We start from the raw sequence: 14816 nt of genomic DNA, 5'->3' as shown, positions 1-14816 counted from the left end.
ATTTTATTGTGTTTTGTTCTATTTCATTTTATTTTATTGTATTTTGTTCTATTTTATTTTATTTTATTGTATTTTGTTCTATATTCCTTTTCTATTTCTGTGTATATATGTTGACTGCTACATGCATCTTAATAACCCCCAGGGCATACCCAGCATGCCCTGGGGGGTGACCATGCCTCCCGACCGGGAGGCGGCTCAGTGACGTCACGCGACATCTTCCGTCGGCTTACGTTGGTTTATGATTATGAATGAAGTTTATCTCTGATAGATTGGTGAGTAAATCGCTGCTAATGCTAACGTTAGCTCCGTAGTGATCAATAAAACATATGGCCCCTTTAAACAACATGTCAATACAGCGCAACATCATCACAACGTTGGCTTTGTGTGTGTGTGTGTGTGTGTGTGTGTGTGTGTGTGTTATATTGTGTAGTTGTTGTTGTTATTTGTTAATCTCACATCTTAGTCTCAATAGTTGCTCAGTTTGATTTGCTGTTTTGACTCGATGGATATTTGAGGTAAATAGTTACAGCACCAGTCTGAAGTTGCATTTGTGATGTTTGGGATCATTAATATTCATTGTTGATGATGTTGTTGTTGTTGTCGCGTGTCAAATTATTTAATGAGCTTGAAGAAAGACGGACACGAGCTTCTCACTGTTCCACAACTTTTTATTGTTTGTGACTGAAGACCTGGGTAATAATTCACACACTTGTTTGTAGACGCCGATAGTGTAACATTATGATTATATTATCATTATTATGTACATTATTATATCATCCCTGTATTAATAATATAATAAATTATATTAATGTACAAACGACATGAGACCTTTGCTTATTTGAGATTAATTTACAAAAAACAAACTGGCCCAGTTATTACTATTATGGAAAATGATCACAAAATTGTATCCTGTTAATATAATAATTTATGACATCATTGGTTCAGAGGTTATTATATCATTTGGCATTTTTTGCTGGAGATACTTATTGAATCATCGGTAGTTATATATATGACATGGTTCTATAAGGTATATCTTATCTTATCTTACAAGGCTCACTGTGAATACTGAAATCATTTCCGCAGCTTCTTCTCGTTCGTGCAGTTTTTCCTCGTCTCTGCGGCGGCTCCATCATCCATCAATCACACTATTTATCATCACTTTTCATACAACGACATGTAGCTCCCCCTCTCACTCAGAGAGAGTTTAGGTTTGATTCTCCAAGTCAATATCTGATCATATGCTCGCTTATCGTCATATCTGCCGATGGTTCACATGTTCTGTCTTCACACTGGCAGAAAGACTCTTATTAACTTTTATTAATGATGGTAAAAAAAAAAATCATATGCATATGAGAACTGTAATAACATCAGATCTTCATCTTCATGTGGAAAACTCCTCCCGTGATGTTTTTGTATCGTTTATATTGACGACTTCCTGGTTCTTGTTCTTGTTATTAAAAAGAAACAGCTGACATTCTGTAACTTTCCACAGGAGTCAGAGAGGGACGGGTCTGGATGCTGCATTCAGGTGCCGTCAGACATTCTGCGACTCATTCCATGTGCGCTTCAGTGGCTGCTCTGACATCATGATGTGAAAACATCACAAAAGGGTTTTTTTGAAGCACATTTTTATTATTGCAAATCAAATGAATTCCATGAAAAAACTTTAATGCAAACAGAAAAGAAGAAAGTCTCAAAATACACAGAACATTCATCTTGACCCCGATTCGACCACGTGTTCTGCTGCTGAGGATGAAATCAACATGCATCTGATTTATTATCTCACTGTTTCTACTTTATGGATATAAAACTGAAATGTGTCTTCTTTACGTTAGAGATGAACTCGGCTCCTCGCAGCATCACCGTGCTGCGTTCACATTCACACTCATTCAAAACATAGAAAATCAAATGAATCAATTATATGAAATGTATATACATATTGTTTTTTAATTGATTTATTTAAACCTGGGCGTAGTGTATTTAAATTTAGGAACAAAAAGTAAAAGCACCTCACTGTCAATTTATATATATTTCTAAGGTGCGGTCGAATGGTCTTCTCCTCTCTACTCGTCCTTGACCTCAGTGATAAATATCGCTGCCGCAATGCATTGTGGGTCTGTTTCTCCTTTCCTCTCTCATAGTCCTCTGCTGAAGGAGATGGGAAAGAAGCGTTTCTAAGCATTTGGGGAATCTGATCATTATCATGGGTCATAGGTTCGGGAAACTTCCTGAGTGAATTTGACATTTCGACTGCAGCCCTCGACTGAAGTTCAGGAGGAAGTCTCGCTTTTGCTATTTGTATTTCCTATGAACCCTCCGCCACAATAAAAGCCTACACAGAGGAGAAGGTGCCTTATAAAGTGCGTAAAGCTACATAACCAACACATCATGAGGTGATGGATCCCTGCCCGAGCTATCAACTGTCACCAAGCCAACCGCGGCCCGACCGGAGCGTCACACCTGTGGGTTTCCTGCCTCGCCAGCGGCACGGCGGTATGGAGGACGCTTGGTGCACTTGTGAGGCCACAACTTACTGAAGCCAACGCCGGCGAAAATAAGAAACAAGGCAGCAACACCGACACCAGCTAAAACTTCAGTCTGCCCTCGCCCCTCGCGTCCTCGCCCCTCGCGTCCTCGCCCCTCGCGTCCTGCCTCCTCGCGTCCTGCGTCCTCGTGTCCTGCCTCCTCGCGTCCTGCAGCCCAGGCCTGCGGAGCTTTGTGAGCTGCAGAGCAGAACCAGGAGTCAGGACGGTGACGACGGAACGCGACAGGGAAGTTGGTATTGAGACTGAGGGGAGGTAGATGACGTCGACTCACCTGACACCTGATTGGACCAGATCTCGGCGTCGGTGACCGTCAGTCGGACCGCGTCCCTGAACTCGGTGGATATCTGCTCGTCGTGTTCCGTCGTGCGGCTGATGACTCGACACGTGTACGTTCCAGCGTCGGCGACGCTGACGTTCCGCACGGTCACGGACACGTCGCCACCCGCCATCTCCGGGTCTCTCAGCGCCACTCGGCCGCGGAAAGACGGATGCTGGTAGTTTGCGTAAGGGCGGTCGCCGCGGTAGAAGAACACGTACCCATCGGACTTCTGGTCAAGTCTGACCCACTCCAGCAGCGTGACGACGGCGTCGCCCGGACAACGGGACTGAAGAGTGACCATGTCGCCGGGCTTCACCGTCTCCTCCTGCTCACCTGAACACGACGAAGGACAAAACAAGAGGAGAGCAGATATGAACCATGAACTCCTCAGGAGAGAAGTGGAGTGGTGTCCTCAGAGAGTCGCCCCCTGCTGGTCAGGACACAGAACACCGGCTTCCCTCTCGGGACCTGGAGTCTATTTATTAAGAGTTTGAGTCAAACTGAAAGTGAATCGAACTGAAGTCTGCTCAGAGGTTTCACTTCCCACCACCTCATACACCTTCTCTTCTTCTTCATTTCATCTCTAGATATCTGTCAGGTGACATCAGCTGGCAGACGTCTGTTTACAGTGCAGAGCGCACGCACACGTTATTCCTGTTTTCATAGATAAGGTCAACGGCCGACAACGCCCTGCAGCTCATGTTTCATACTTCATGTTTCAAACTTTCACATATGCAACAACGTCGTGATGAAGCAAAGTGAACGTTAATAGAAAAAACAGTGTATTTATAATATTTATAGCATATTGTTATTGCGACATACGTCAGTTACTGCACCAACTCACACACACACACACTCACACACTGACACACACACACACTCACACTCTCACACACACACTCACTCACTCACACTCTCACACACACACACACTCACACTCTCACACACACACTCACACACACACACACACTCACACTCTCACACACACACTCACACACTCACACACACACTCACCTGCAGCAGGAGGCAGGAGGCACGCGCAGAGAAGCAGGACGATCATTTCTGCAGGACTCTCATCTGATCCAGAAAAACAAACTGCTTTCACTTTTGACTTGTTTATTTTCAACCCTCCTGTAGCTCCGCCCACGAGGCGTTATTGCACAATCTTCGCCGCCAGGTGGCGACAGCGAGGCAGGACAGAGTGTCCATTTTGAAAGTAGTGAAACAGGTTTTAGTTTCATCTCGTGTCATAGTTGAATTCATCTGAGATCAATCAGTGCATTTCATGTGATGAGAATCAGAATCTGACTCAGTTTTATTGCCAGGTAGGTAACAGGTGACATGCAAGGAATTTTTTGGGGTGTTATTAAGATGCATGTAGCAGTCAACATATATACACAGAAATAGAAAAGGAATATAGAACAAAATACAATAAAATAAAATAAAATAGAACAAAATACAATAAAATAAAATAAAATAGAACAAAACACAATAAAATAAAATAAAATAGAACAAAATACAATAAAATAAAATAAAATAAAATAGAACAAAAAATATATATATATATGTGTATATGTATATATATATATATATCAATATGTATATATACATATGTGTGTATGTATGTATATATATATATATATCAATATGTATATATACATATATGTGTATGTATGTATATATATATATATCTCAATATGTATATATACATATGTGTGTATGTATATATATATATATATATATATATATATGTATATATACATATGTTGTGGAACAGTGAGAAGCTCGTGTCCGTCTTTCTTCAAGCTCATTAAATAATTTGACACGCGACAACAACAACAACATCATCAACAATGAATATTAATGATCCCAAACATCACAAATGCAACTTCAGACTGGTGCTGTAACTATTTACCTCAAATATCCATCGAGTCAAAACAGCAAATCAAACTGAGCAACTATTGAGACTAAGATGTGAGATTAACAAATAACAACAACAACTACACAATATAACACACACACACACACACACACACACACACACACACACACACACACAAAGCCAACGTTGTGATGATGTTGCGCTGTATTGACATGTTGTTTAAAGGGGCCATATGTTTTATTGATCACTACGGAGCTAACGTTAGCATTAGCAGCGATTTACTCACCAATCTATCAGAGATAAACTTCATTCATAATCATAAACCAACGTAAGCCGACGGAAGATGTCGCGTGACGTCACTGAGCCGCCTCCCGGTCGGGAGGCATGGTCACCCCCCAGGGCATGCTGGGTAAGTAGTGTGCCAGCCACTCCCCCCAGCTGCTCCTTGGCTCTTCAACTCTTCCTCCTTCTCCTCCTCCTTTTATTTCCCACCCCCCCACCACCCATTCCACCTCCTCGCTCCCTCCGCCTGCCTCCCCCCTCTCCTCCCTCAGCACCACACTGTAGCGCTTCTTAGAAACTCCTCCTCCTCCTCCTGCTGCCCTCGTCACTCCATCTTCTGCAGAAACCCGACACTCCTCCTCCATCACATCCCTCCACCCTGTTATCGCCTCCTCTTTGCTTAACAGATGGTACAGCGTCTTCCTGTAGACGCCCTTCTCCACGGTTCCTCCTCCTTTTCCTTCCTCCCCTCTCTTAACTTCTTCACTTCCCGTCGGCTCCAGAGCGACAAGGAGTCTGTCCTTCCCTCCTCCTCCTCCTACCCCCTCACCCTCGGTCACTCCATCCTCCCTCTCCATGTCTCCTCCTTCTTCTCGGTGGATGAACAGAACGGAGCGATACAGCGCCATCACGCCTCCTGCTCCTGCCACCTCCCCCCTCACCCCCCTGCCGTACGTTAACAACCTCACTCCCTCACCTCCTCCTCCCCGTCTTGCCAGCGCCGCACTCAGAGGTTTGTACACCGCGCTGTACCAGACCACCAACCTTGCCACGGTGGCCAATATGCACGCCGCCGACCCCACACACAACAGCCCGCAGGCTGCAAGCAGCCAGAAGCAGAACACCCCTGCAGCCCCGAAAGCACCGATTGTACCACGATCTTCAGCTCTGTCCAACACCCACGAGGGGACTGGTCTGGCAGGAGTCGAGACCACCTGCGGTGGTGGTGTCGTCGAGGGAGTCGAGACCACCTGCGGTGTTGGTGTCGTCGAGGGAGTCGAGACCACCTGCGGTGTTGGTGTCGTCGATGTCACAGTTGAAGGAACAGATCTGGTCGTCCAGGGTTTTGTGGGCGCAGCGGTCGTCATGTACGAAGCACTTTCAGTAGCAAGAAAGGTTTGAGTGACCGAGTCATGTGAGCTGAGCACTGGCCCGTCTAGTCTGTGGTACCTGGGCGGGAACGTGACCACAGTGGTGGCGATAGTCGTAGCAGCAGCAGCAGGAGTCCTCTTGTAAGGAGACTCAGTAACCGGTGACCCCTCGTCTTCCTCATTCGGACACAGATCAGTTTCCTCCAGAAGCATGACTGGTTTACCCCTGAGTCGCTGGGGAGAGTCACAGACCTGTTAACAGATGGAAACCCAAGTGTTAGTTAACCAAAGTTTTAAGTGCAGGAGTGAAAAGCCTGAAGTGATCGTGAACAAGACGTAGAGATAAGAGACCTCTTTCACTTGGACTTTAGTGTCCATCTCCTGTTGGCTGGAAGCCCTGTGATGTCACTAAGGGTACAACAGGTGCTGACGTCGCCGGAAACCGAAACTCACACAAACAGTTTCAATAATCCATCATTCAAAACCCAGAACAATCACATCCGTGCTCACCACGCTCTCGGCCGTGCCCCTGATGATTGGGCCATCGCGGACGTAGACGTTGAGTTCGTATTCGTTGAGGTATCTGTGAAAGTAATCGAGGGAACAGGAGCAGGCCCAGGGATTGGCTGAGAGGTAGAGGTAGGGCACCTCCTCCTTCCTGCTGAACCAGTTCTCTGGCATCACTTTGATCTGGAATGAAAAGGACACAAGCTAATCTCCGCCCCCACAGGCAAGAAAATGAACAGCTGTCGTGACCTTGTGTATCTGACTGGTTTGGCTTTAGCACTTTTAGAACTCCTTCCTGTGTGTGTGTGTTCTCCCACCTTGTTGATCTCCAGGTAGAGGGTCTCTATGGCTGGAACAGGATGGAGCATGAGCTCTGGAAGCTCTTTGATACGATTGGACGACAGATCCAGGATCTAGAAGGCGACAGCACAACAACAACTCTCATATTAGTGAGTCCCAACAAGGTACTTAGATGATCTGTTTCTTCCTAAGACATTTGAACAGCAATTACCCCAATTATCCGACAAGCCAACTTTATAATTAGCATCTTAACCTTCTTACAAGCTACTAAGATGGTCTTCGTTCTAACTTCCTACCAATGTCACTTGATGTTATGCGGCCGAAACATAGACTGTGAAAAAAGATGGTTGTAGAAAAAATGAAGCTAAAACATCTCGGATACAGGCGGCCTCATCTTGTACTGGTGACACCATTTGGTCCAGGTCCCATCTGCTAACATGTTGGGGTAGCGTGGCTTTTGACCTGTACAGCAGCCAATTGGCTTTACTTTAGAGAAGCTGTCATGTCATCCATCTTTGTTCACAGTTTATGGTCAAAACTTGCTAACATACAACCGCTGCAGTATTTTTAGTCCCGTCATCTTTTGTTGCCAGCAGACTACGATCAAAATGGTCATTGTGCTACTTGCTGACCCACTGATGACACACGCTAACAGGCTGACCTCCAGTTTGCTGAGTCCGGAGAAGGTGTGGTTGCTCAGAGTGTCGATGTTGTTCTTGTCCAGGTAGAGTTCGGTCAGAGAGGGACAGGCGGAGAAGGAGCCGACAGAGAGGGACGTGAGGCGGTTGGACCCCAGTCGGAGGACACTGAGGGTGGGCAGGATCGGAGCGCCGCTGGGGGTCACCTCTGGAACCTGGAGGCACAACAGCTCATGTGAATCAGACATGGCCCAACCGGCCTCAACGCTACTGATCCAATTTTTAGAAGCATGAATCAGACGGACACCTTGTTGCCTGTGAGGTCGATCTCATAGAGGTCTTCAAACATCTGGAAGGAGGACCAGGACAGACTGGAGAACAGGTTCCTGGGAAACAACAGTACCTAAAAACAGAGAAGAAGAAAACATTAAGTTTCCTGTCATCTTATCAGTCAAACGCAGGATGCTTGTGTCTCCGCTGTGGTCTCCTCCTGTCAGTCAAACACGTCATCTAAACGGGAATGGGACTAAATCAAACAGGAAGTTAACAAGATCATTTGTTATCTTCTCACAGCAACAAGTGTTTCATCGCGTGGCGTCATTTTACAGCTCGAGGAAATCTATTGGCCTATCCCGGGTCCTAACCCTAAAACATGAGGGTCCTCGTCTGCTACTGTACAGGGGAGCAGTTTTTGACCCAGATCAGATGTTTCTTCTGAGGAAAACTAGTATTTAAAAAAATAATAATTTGAGAACCAGACCAACATTAGATCCAAAGTACGTTGGACACGCTTCCGACCCACCGGCCACAGGAACAAACCCAGATCCCTGAAATGTCTTAAAGCCTGTGAATGTATTTCCTGGTTGGAAGTAATAATATTAAAAAGTAAGTCCACCTCAGTGTTAATGATTTTCTGACAATTAATATGATAAAACCAGTTAAATCCCCATCAGTCTCATTTTCCACGTGAGCAGGACGACACAAGTTTAAATGTTGAGTATTTTACAAAATGAAATGAAGGATTTCCAGCCTTAATACGAATTCTGATGAGTTTGTTATTAGAGAAACATCAGAACAGGGTAAATAATATTAATATTAATATCGTCCTGGAGCTTTGCCTCTCTGACCTGACCTTCACTTCTCTCTGTCGTTACCTTGGTCGTGGGTTCGACTCCCGCCGGGACCTCGCTGAACCCGGCCGCCGTGCAGTTCACCCTCGACCGGTGGTCCTTATCCCTGTCACTGGGGCAACCTGCCACTGCTGTAACCATGGCGATGTGGGACAGGAGGAGGAGGAGGAGGAGGAAGAGTTGCATCGTGAGAAAAGACCCTCAGCTGCTGGAACACTGAGCAACCACGGCCGTGTGAAGAGAAGCTGCGGACGCCACAGGAAGTAACGCTGCCTGGTTTGATTGACAGCTGCGGCCGCAGGAAGTGAGATAAGTTCAGAGTCCGTTTACCGACACTGACGCGTTCACGGTCACCGATGGATCACTGAGGAGCTCAACACGTGCTGCAGGAAAAAACACGCCACGCATTTGATTTAAAATTCTACAAATACAGTATTGATTATGAATCAGAAGTGAAATGAAAACATTCTAATGTGTGACGCCCACTTCAACGCATGTTGATCGGACACTGAAGGATTCACGACCGATTGTGACCGTTGACGTGATCGACCATGTAAATGTAGCAGCTGCTGTATCTATTGTTTCTTTTGATATGTATATATATATATAATATATATGTACCTATCTATATGTGCTGTATCTATTGTTTCTACTCATTTCAAAACAAAAGAGAAAAAACTGGCAGTTAGAGTTTTGACATACTTGTTTTTTATGAATGTGCTCCAGTAAAAGTGAATTTAAAAGTGACGCGAGAGTCGGGCGGAGTTTGTCGACACTTTATTGCCGTCGTGTTGTCTGCAGGTGAAGCCGGAGATACAACAACAGAGACAACAAAAAAAAACAACGGAGCCAATAGGAGGAGGGCTGGACCGTGATGTCATCGTGTCTGTGACGTCGTGCTGTGATGTCACCGACTCCGAGGTCGCGATCGCTGCTGGGGCTGTGGACGGGGCCGTTCAGTGAGAAGAGTTCTAGATGAGTTGCCATGACAACAGCTTCCTACACCCCCCCCCAACAGGCCTCTCCTCCTCCTCCTCCTTTAACCCCCAAAACCACAAACAGACGATTTGAAGAAAAACAATAAAATCAGCTTTATAAAGAAAAAAAACCTTCAGATTATGACTCTAAATTAACCAGGAAACACATACGCACGCACACACACACGTACACACACTTGCATGAGGGCGAACAAGCTCCTTTAGCAGCATCCACAAGAACCCAATATTAATGACACGTATAACTTTATAATAATTATATTAATAGTGATGATGATGCGATGACATCATAAAGCAAAAGTCAAACATGTAGGCGGGGTTAAAATACAGGAACCAATGAATACACACAAAGAAAAGAAAAAAATGCCAATCAGATGCCAGAACTAGAAATGAAAACCAATAAAAAAGGAAAACCATAAACAAAAAGGAAAACATAATTTCCCATCATGCCCGGCGGCAGGAGCAGGTTATCCAGATTGTCCCGTGATTGTTCGATACCTGATGGAAATTAAAAGCCTGCTGATGTCACATGTCTCGGGCCAATCACAATCAGTCCTTGTGTTTCTGTCGTCATTGTCGTCGTGGGACTCACTCCCTAACGGGCGGCGCCGCGGCACGGGGCGCTCCCATTGGTTGTTTCTGACCCTCTTTGTGGAAAAAAAAAAAAAAAGGTCTTAAAAAGTCACAGAGCACAAAAAAAACGCTCCAGTTGTCATCTCCCACATTGCCTTGCTCTGCATGGGCAGCTCCTCCTGATGGTAGATATGTCGTCTTTCCGCGGGACATTGAACTCACCACGGCTGCGTTCAGGTCGACGCAGGAAGGTGAAGTTAAATCACAACCTCCTACATTTTAGAGGCGCTGTGAACGCACTCTTAATAATCAATCAGTCCAGGTGTGAATCAATTCATCGATTCAGCTTTTCTCCAATTTTATTTCAATCTATACGGAAAAAAGTAGTTTTGGACTTTTAAAAAAAATCTTAAATTCATCGATAATGAAAAGACTCATTTTGTAAATCCTCAAACAAACAAAGAGCTCAGTCTTTAAAGTGACATTGAATGCAACATCACACTCCTCAAAAGGTGGAAAAGCCACAGTTTCCATCTTCCCCATGTCCCATGAAGGCAGCGTTTACTTCATGCTCTTTCGGACAAGTGAAATACTAAGTCGTGTTGTGTCGACAAACCTCATTGATTCTCTTCATCTCGTTCCTTCTCTCGTCCACCACCTCTCTCTGACTACATTTCCCAGAGTTCCCCTTGCTCACACGACCCTACGTAAAGTATAACCCTCCACAATTACTTCATCTCCCATGATCACTTACTGCATTTCCCCACGATCTAAACGATTAAAAAATAGATTCATCTTCATAAACGACGAGGCCACACTTCAAATATACACACACAACGCTTTTAAAATCGACGTTCACGACCTCCCCCTCCCCCGTCTGTACAGCAGTGTGTCTGTCTGTCCGCCTGCAGGGGGCGCCACACAGCAGCTCTCTTTGGTTTGTAGCACTGGACGACGCAGCATTCAAGTCACGTGGGAGAAACGTACGACTTCCGAACAACAGAGTTTCATCCAAGTGTCAGAACCTTCATTTACACAACGCGTTCAATGTGTTCAAGACAAAACGTTGTCACGTAGCTCCGTTCGTCACCTTCGTCTCTTTCAGTTCAGTTCATTTACCGTTTTCGATTCAAAGTATAACCTGAGTTCACTGCGTTAATGTCGAAGTCGTACTGAGTTTGTAAATCCCATATAACGTGAATGCTAGGCTAGGCTCAACTTTTCACCAACTGACCTATTAGTCTGCCAAAGCTCAAAAGCCATCGCCTGCTCCCTGCTCAGGCTAACTAGCTAGCCCGAGCTAACGCATAACTATCCGGCTTAAACAATGATAGCTAGCTATTGTTAGCCTCCTGGGCTAACCGGGGCTAACACAGAGGAGCTAAAACCCAAGTGTGTGTGTGTGTGAGTACGAACACTCGGCCAACGCACTTCATCTTTAAAAGAACATTTAAAAAACAAACTCACTACGCGTTAGCACCTCGTTATAAACGAGTATCAGCGATCAATAAGTCATATAGTGTCATAAACTTCTTCTTCGACAGCCAAACTAACGGCAGCAATTGCTATGGCAACGGCTGTGCTAACGTGAAAGCTAGGAGGAAGCCACACACACACACACAAACACACACACACACACACACACACACACACACACACACACACACACACACACACACACACACACACACACACACACACACACACACACACACACACACACACACACACACACACACACACACAGCAGGATTGAAGATACAGGATGTGTGTGATGTCAGTTGGTGTGTGACGAGCTGGGTCAGTCTAGTAAAAGTGCAGCAACACACACATACACACGCACACACTTTTCTACAGCATCAGGACCGCCCCATGTCCTGCAGCCAATCAGTCGTCCATGTGTCAGAGGTCGGAGGTCAGAGGTCAGATGGGGGTCTCCTTATTGTTCTTCAGGTCTGGGGCACTGAACTGCCGTCTCATCCTGGGAGGCGTGGTGAAGCCCCACCCCCCTGGCAGAGGCCCTGGCCCAATCAGCATGTCAGCAGGAGGGGGCGGGACCCCGCAGCGAGGCAGACTGTTGTAGTTGGGGAAAGGTCCCGGCTGGAATGGTGCATTGTGGGGGTTGAAGTAGGGATGCGGGTGAAACTGATGGTGCTGGCGTTGATTATACTGGAAGCCTCCGTCTCGGTCTCCCCCTCTCCCTCCTCCTCTCTCCCCCCCTGGCCCTGGCGATGGCCCCCTCCTCTGTCTCGGTCGCCCTTGGTGACCACCGCCCCCACTGCCACCATGATGCTGGTTATTGTCGTAGTTACTGTTGCCATGGGTGGAGCTGTCCAGGGAGTTGCGGCGGTAGCGGCGCTGTTGGTTCTGGTTGTTGCCCTGGTGCTGGTAGTGGAAGCCGCCCTGAATACCCTGGTTGCCCTGGCTGCGCTGTTGCCATGCACGATGAGGGCTCGGGGTACGCATGCGAGGGGGCGGGGCCTGGAAGGGGAGGGGCAAGAGAGCAGGAGACTGAGCCTGAAGAGGAGGTGAGGGAGAACCTTTACCTTCCCCTCCTGCCCCGCACTCCTCCCTCTGCTCCCCCCACTCGCCCTCCGCCTCCCCAAGACCCAGCGCCTGCAGAGCCTCGCTGGCTGGTCCCCATGACAACCGGTGGGCGGGGTTACTCTTGAAGGGAAACTTGAGTTTGCATTCCTGCGGCGGGATGAAGCGGCCGGTCCCTGGGAGGTGTACGGGGACGATGGGGGCGTTCTGACCTGCAGGGGGGGGGGGGGCGGAACATAGAGTCATCAGAGGGCCTGAACACACACACACACACACACACACACACACACACACACACACACACACACACACACACACACACACACACACACACACACACACACACACACACACACACACACACACACACACACACACACACACACACACACACACACACACACACACACCCTGGTTCTGGTTCTGTCCTCGTAGTTTCTTGGTGATGTTCTGCTGCTGCAGGTTCAGGATTCGCTGCTGTTCCTGCTTCAGCCAGCGGAGGCGCCCTCTCCTGAACGCCGGGTCCTCGTCCATCAGCCGCTTCACTCGGACCTCCGGCGGCTTCGGGGTGTCGCCATCGCCGTCTGTGCTCCTGTCACCGTCACCGTCCCCGTCGCCGTCTCTCTGAGGAGACTCGCCTCCGTCGCCGTTCACCTCGTCCTGGAAACGGGAGTGACAGCAGAGTGGTTATTCAGGGACGAGTGGGCCGAGGGGGGCAGGACAGGGGGAGGAGTCACGTACCTGAACAGGTATGATGCTCTCCATCTTGATCATTCTGTCTCTCAGAGCTTTGATCTCCTCGTCCTTCATGTTGTTTTGCAGTTTCACCTCCTGGAGGAGTCCGAGAGTCGCATCGTCAAAAACGATTCATTGACAATGACACTGTCAGTTTTAAAACTCGATCACTGTTGCTGTGGTTACGCCCGATGGTGAATCGCCGACACTTTGCGGTTCCTCGTTCCGAAAGTATTTTCTGTAACTAAGCAACCGACTGCTAGAGTATTCGATCTACTTCCTGTTTACACCTGAATGGTCACGTGATGTGTTTTCAGGCGCGTTGGTGCGTGGGCGGAGTCTCAGCCTGTCTGTGTGACGTGTAACAGCTTAGCAGCGCCCCCTTCTGGACACTTGACTGATGTTGAGTCATGTGCGGCGTTTTTATTGATTATTGATCACCTTCACAGTGAAACCATTGATCATAAATCACTCACCTCCAAAATGTCCGTCAGTTTATCGATGTGAGCCTTCAGGTCGTACACTTTTACTTTCTCTCCTCCTTCCCCCGGCTCTTCTCCTCCTCCTCCTCCCTCCTCCGCCGGGGGGCTGCGCTCCTCTCCGATGCCCACGGTGTCACAGACGTCCTGGGCCACGGCCCTCCAGCTCTCCTTCTCGTTGGCGTCCTTCTTGACATACATGCGACAGAGTTCCTTCATCTTGACGATGGACAGCGCCTCAATCTCCTGACGGGAGTGACGGAAGTCTCCCAGAGCCACCTGGGTGGGGGATTTTTAATTTACTTCCTTTGGATTTTTGGGTTTATTCTAGTTCCGAAAAAATATATGTACCATTTGTCACTGAGAAAAAAGCTGAGACTTAAAACTAAAATCACAAACTCATGTTTCGTCGTTCTTGATCATCGGTGACAGAGCCAGGCTAGCAGTTCCCTCTGTTTCCAGTCTTTATGCTATGCTAAGCTAACCACGTCCTGACACAGACGTCTCACTTTGACAAGATTCCCCAAAATGTTGAATTACTCTTTTAAATCTGAACAAAGATGAGTGACTTTTCCCCCCCTGTGTGTCTCTGTGTGTGTGGTGACCTCGTAGCAGATCTCTTTGACGGCCTGCATGCGCAGGTCTTCCATCGTGACCCGTTTGGGGTCCTTGCTGATCCTCCTCCTCTGGGGGATCTGATAGACTCGGAGCGGTTCCCTCCTCTTCCCGCTGCTGGGCAGACCGCAGCGCTTCACAATGGACTGAACCTGGGGACGCACACGGGACACTCACAGG

The 14816-nt window shown here is 47.3% G+C and overlaps 3 protein-coding genes across 5 annotated transcripts in view; all 3 read right to left on the bottom strand.

Moving 5' to 3' along the window:
* Window positions 1–650: 650 nt before the first annotated feature.
* On the bottom strand, window positions 651–4032 carry LOC118320393. Its single transcript, XM_035651115.2, has 3 exons — window positions 3880–4032; window positions 2818–3198; window positions 651–2723 (listed from the first exon to the last, which is right to left on the bottom strand). Exons 1-3 carry the CDS (start codon window positions 3923–3925, stop codon window positions 2455–2457), a joined length of 696 nt encoding a protein of 231 aa, XP_035507008.2. The 5' UTR covers window positions 3926–4032; the 3' UTR covers window positions 651–2454.
* Window positions 4033–4591: 559 nt separating this feature from the next.
* LOC118319941 (platelet glycoprotein Ib alpha chain) lies at window positions 4592–8881 on the bottom strand. The gene is made up of 6 exons (XM_035650689.2): window positions 8720–8881; window positions 7873–7968; window positions 7589–7780; window positions 6945–7040; window positions 6631–6810; window positions 4592–6372 (listed from the first exon to the last, which is right to left on the bottom strand). The coding sequence occupies exons 1-6, from the start codon at window positions 8879–8881 to the stop codon at window positions 5104–5106; spliced, it is 1995 nt and encodes a 664-aa protein (XP_035506582.2). The 3' UTR covers window positions 4592–5103.
* Window positions 8882–9457: 576 nt separating this feature from the next.
* Window positions 9458–14816, bottom strand: part of kif1c (kinesin family member 1C) — a 23156-nt gene continuing 17797 nt past the window's right edge. For all 3 annotated transcript variants that reach the window (XM_047336217.1, XM_047336216.1, XM_035650421.2), the window contains 5 exons: window positions 14627–14788; window positions 14019–14300; window positions 13549–13638; window positions 13218–13467; window positions 9458–13019 (listed from right to left, as the gene is read on the bottom strand). In XM_047336217.1, coding sequence (XP_047192173.1) covers window positions 12187–13019; window positions 13218–13467; window positions 13549–13638; window positions 14019–14300; window positions 14627–14788 — 1617 coding nt within the window. In that variant the 3' untranslated portion in view covers window positions 9458–12186. The remainder of the gene's footprint in view (window positions 13020–13217; window positions 13468–13548; window positions 13639–14018; window positions 14301–14626; window positions 14789–14816) is intronic.

The sequence above is a fragment of the Scophthalmus maximus genome, chromosome 12, assembly GCF_022379125.1.
Source record: "Scophthalmus maximus strain ysfricsl-2021 chromosome 12, ASM2237912v1, whole genome shotgun sequence".
In the NCBI taxonomy this organism is placed as follows: domain Eukaryota; kingdom Metazoa; phylum Chordata; class Actinopteri; order Pleuronectiformes; family Scophthalmidae; genus Scophthalmus; species Scophthalmus maximus.
Note: the sequence above shows the minus strand (reverse complement) of the source record. Positions and strands in the feature narration are given on the sequence as shown.

Bases quoted from the DNA above. Each gene is read 5' to 3' on its own strand.
- LOC118320393 (XM_035651115.2), bottom strand. From the start codon at position 3,925: ATGATCGTCCTGCTTCTCTGCGCGTGCCTCCTGCCTCCTGCTGCAG. The intron at 3,199-3,879 runs GTGAGTGTGTGT...CGTCGTGTTCAG, and splicing joins CCTCCTGCCTCCTGCTGCAG to GTGAGCAGGAGGAGACGGTG. The intron at 2,724-2,817 runs GTGAGTCGACGT...TCTGCTCTGCAG, and splicing joins CTGGTCCAATCAGGTGTCAG to CTCACAAAGCTCCGCAGGCC.
- LOC118319941 (XM_035650689.2), bottom strand. From the start codon at position 8,881: ATGCAACTCTTCCTCCTCCTCCTCCTCCTCCTGTCCCACATCGCCATG. The intron at 7,969-8,719 runs GTAACGACAGAG...CTCTGTTTTTAG, and splicing joins GAGTCGAACCCACGACCAAG to GTACTGTTGTTTCCCAGGAA. The intron at 7,041-7,588 runs GTCAGCCTGTTA...GTCGCCTTCTAG, and splicing joins CCGGACTCAGCAAACTGGAG to ATCCTGGATCTGTCGTCCAA.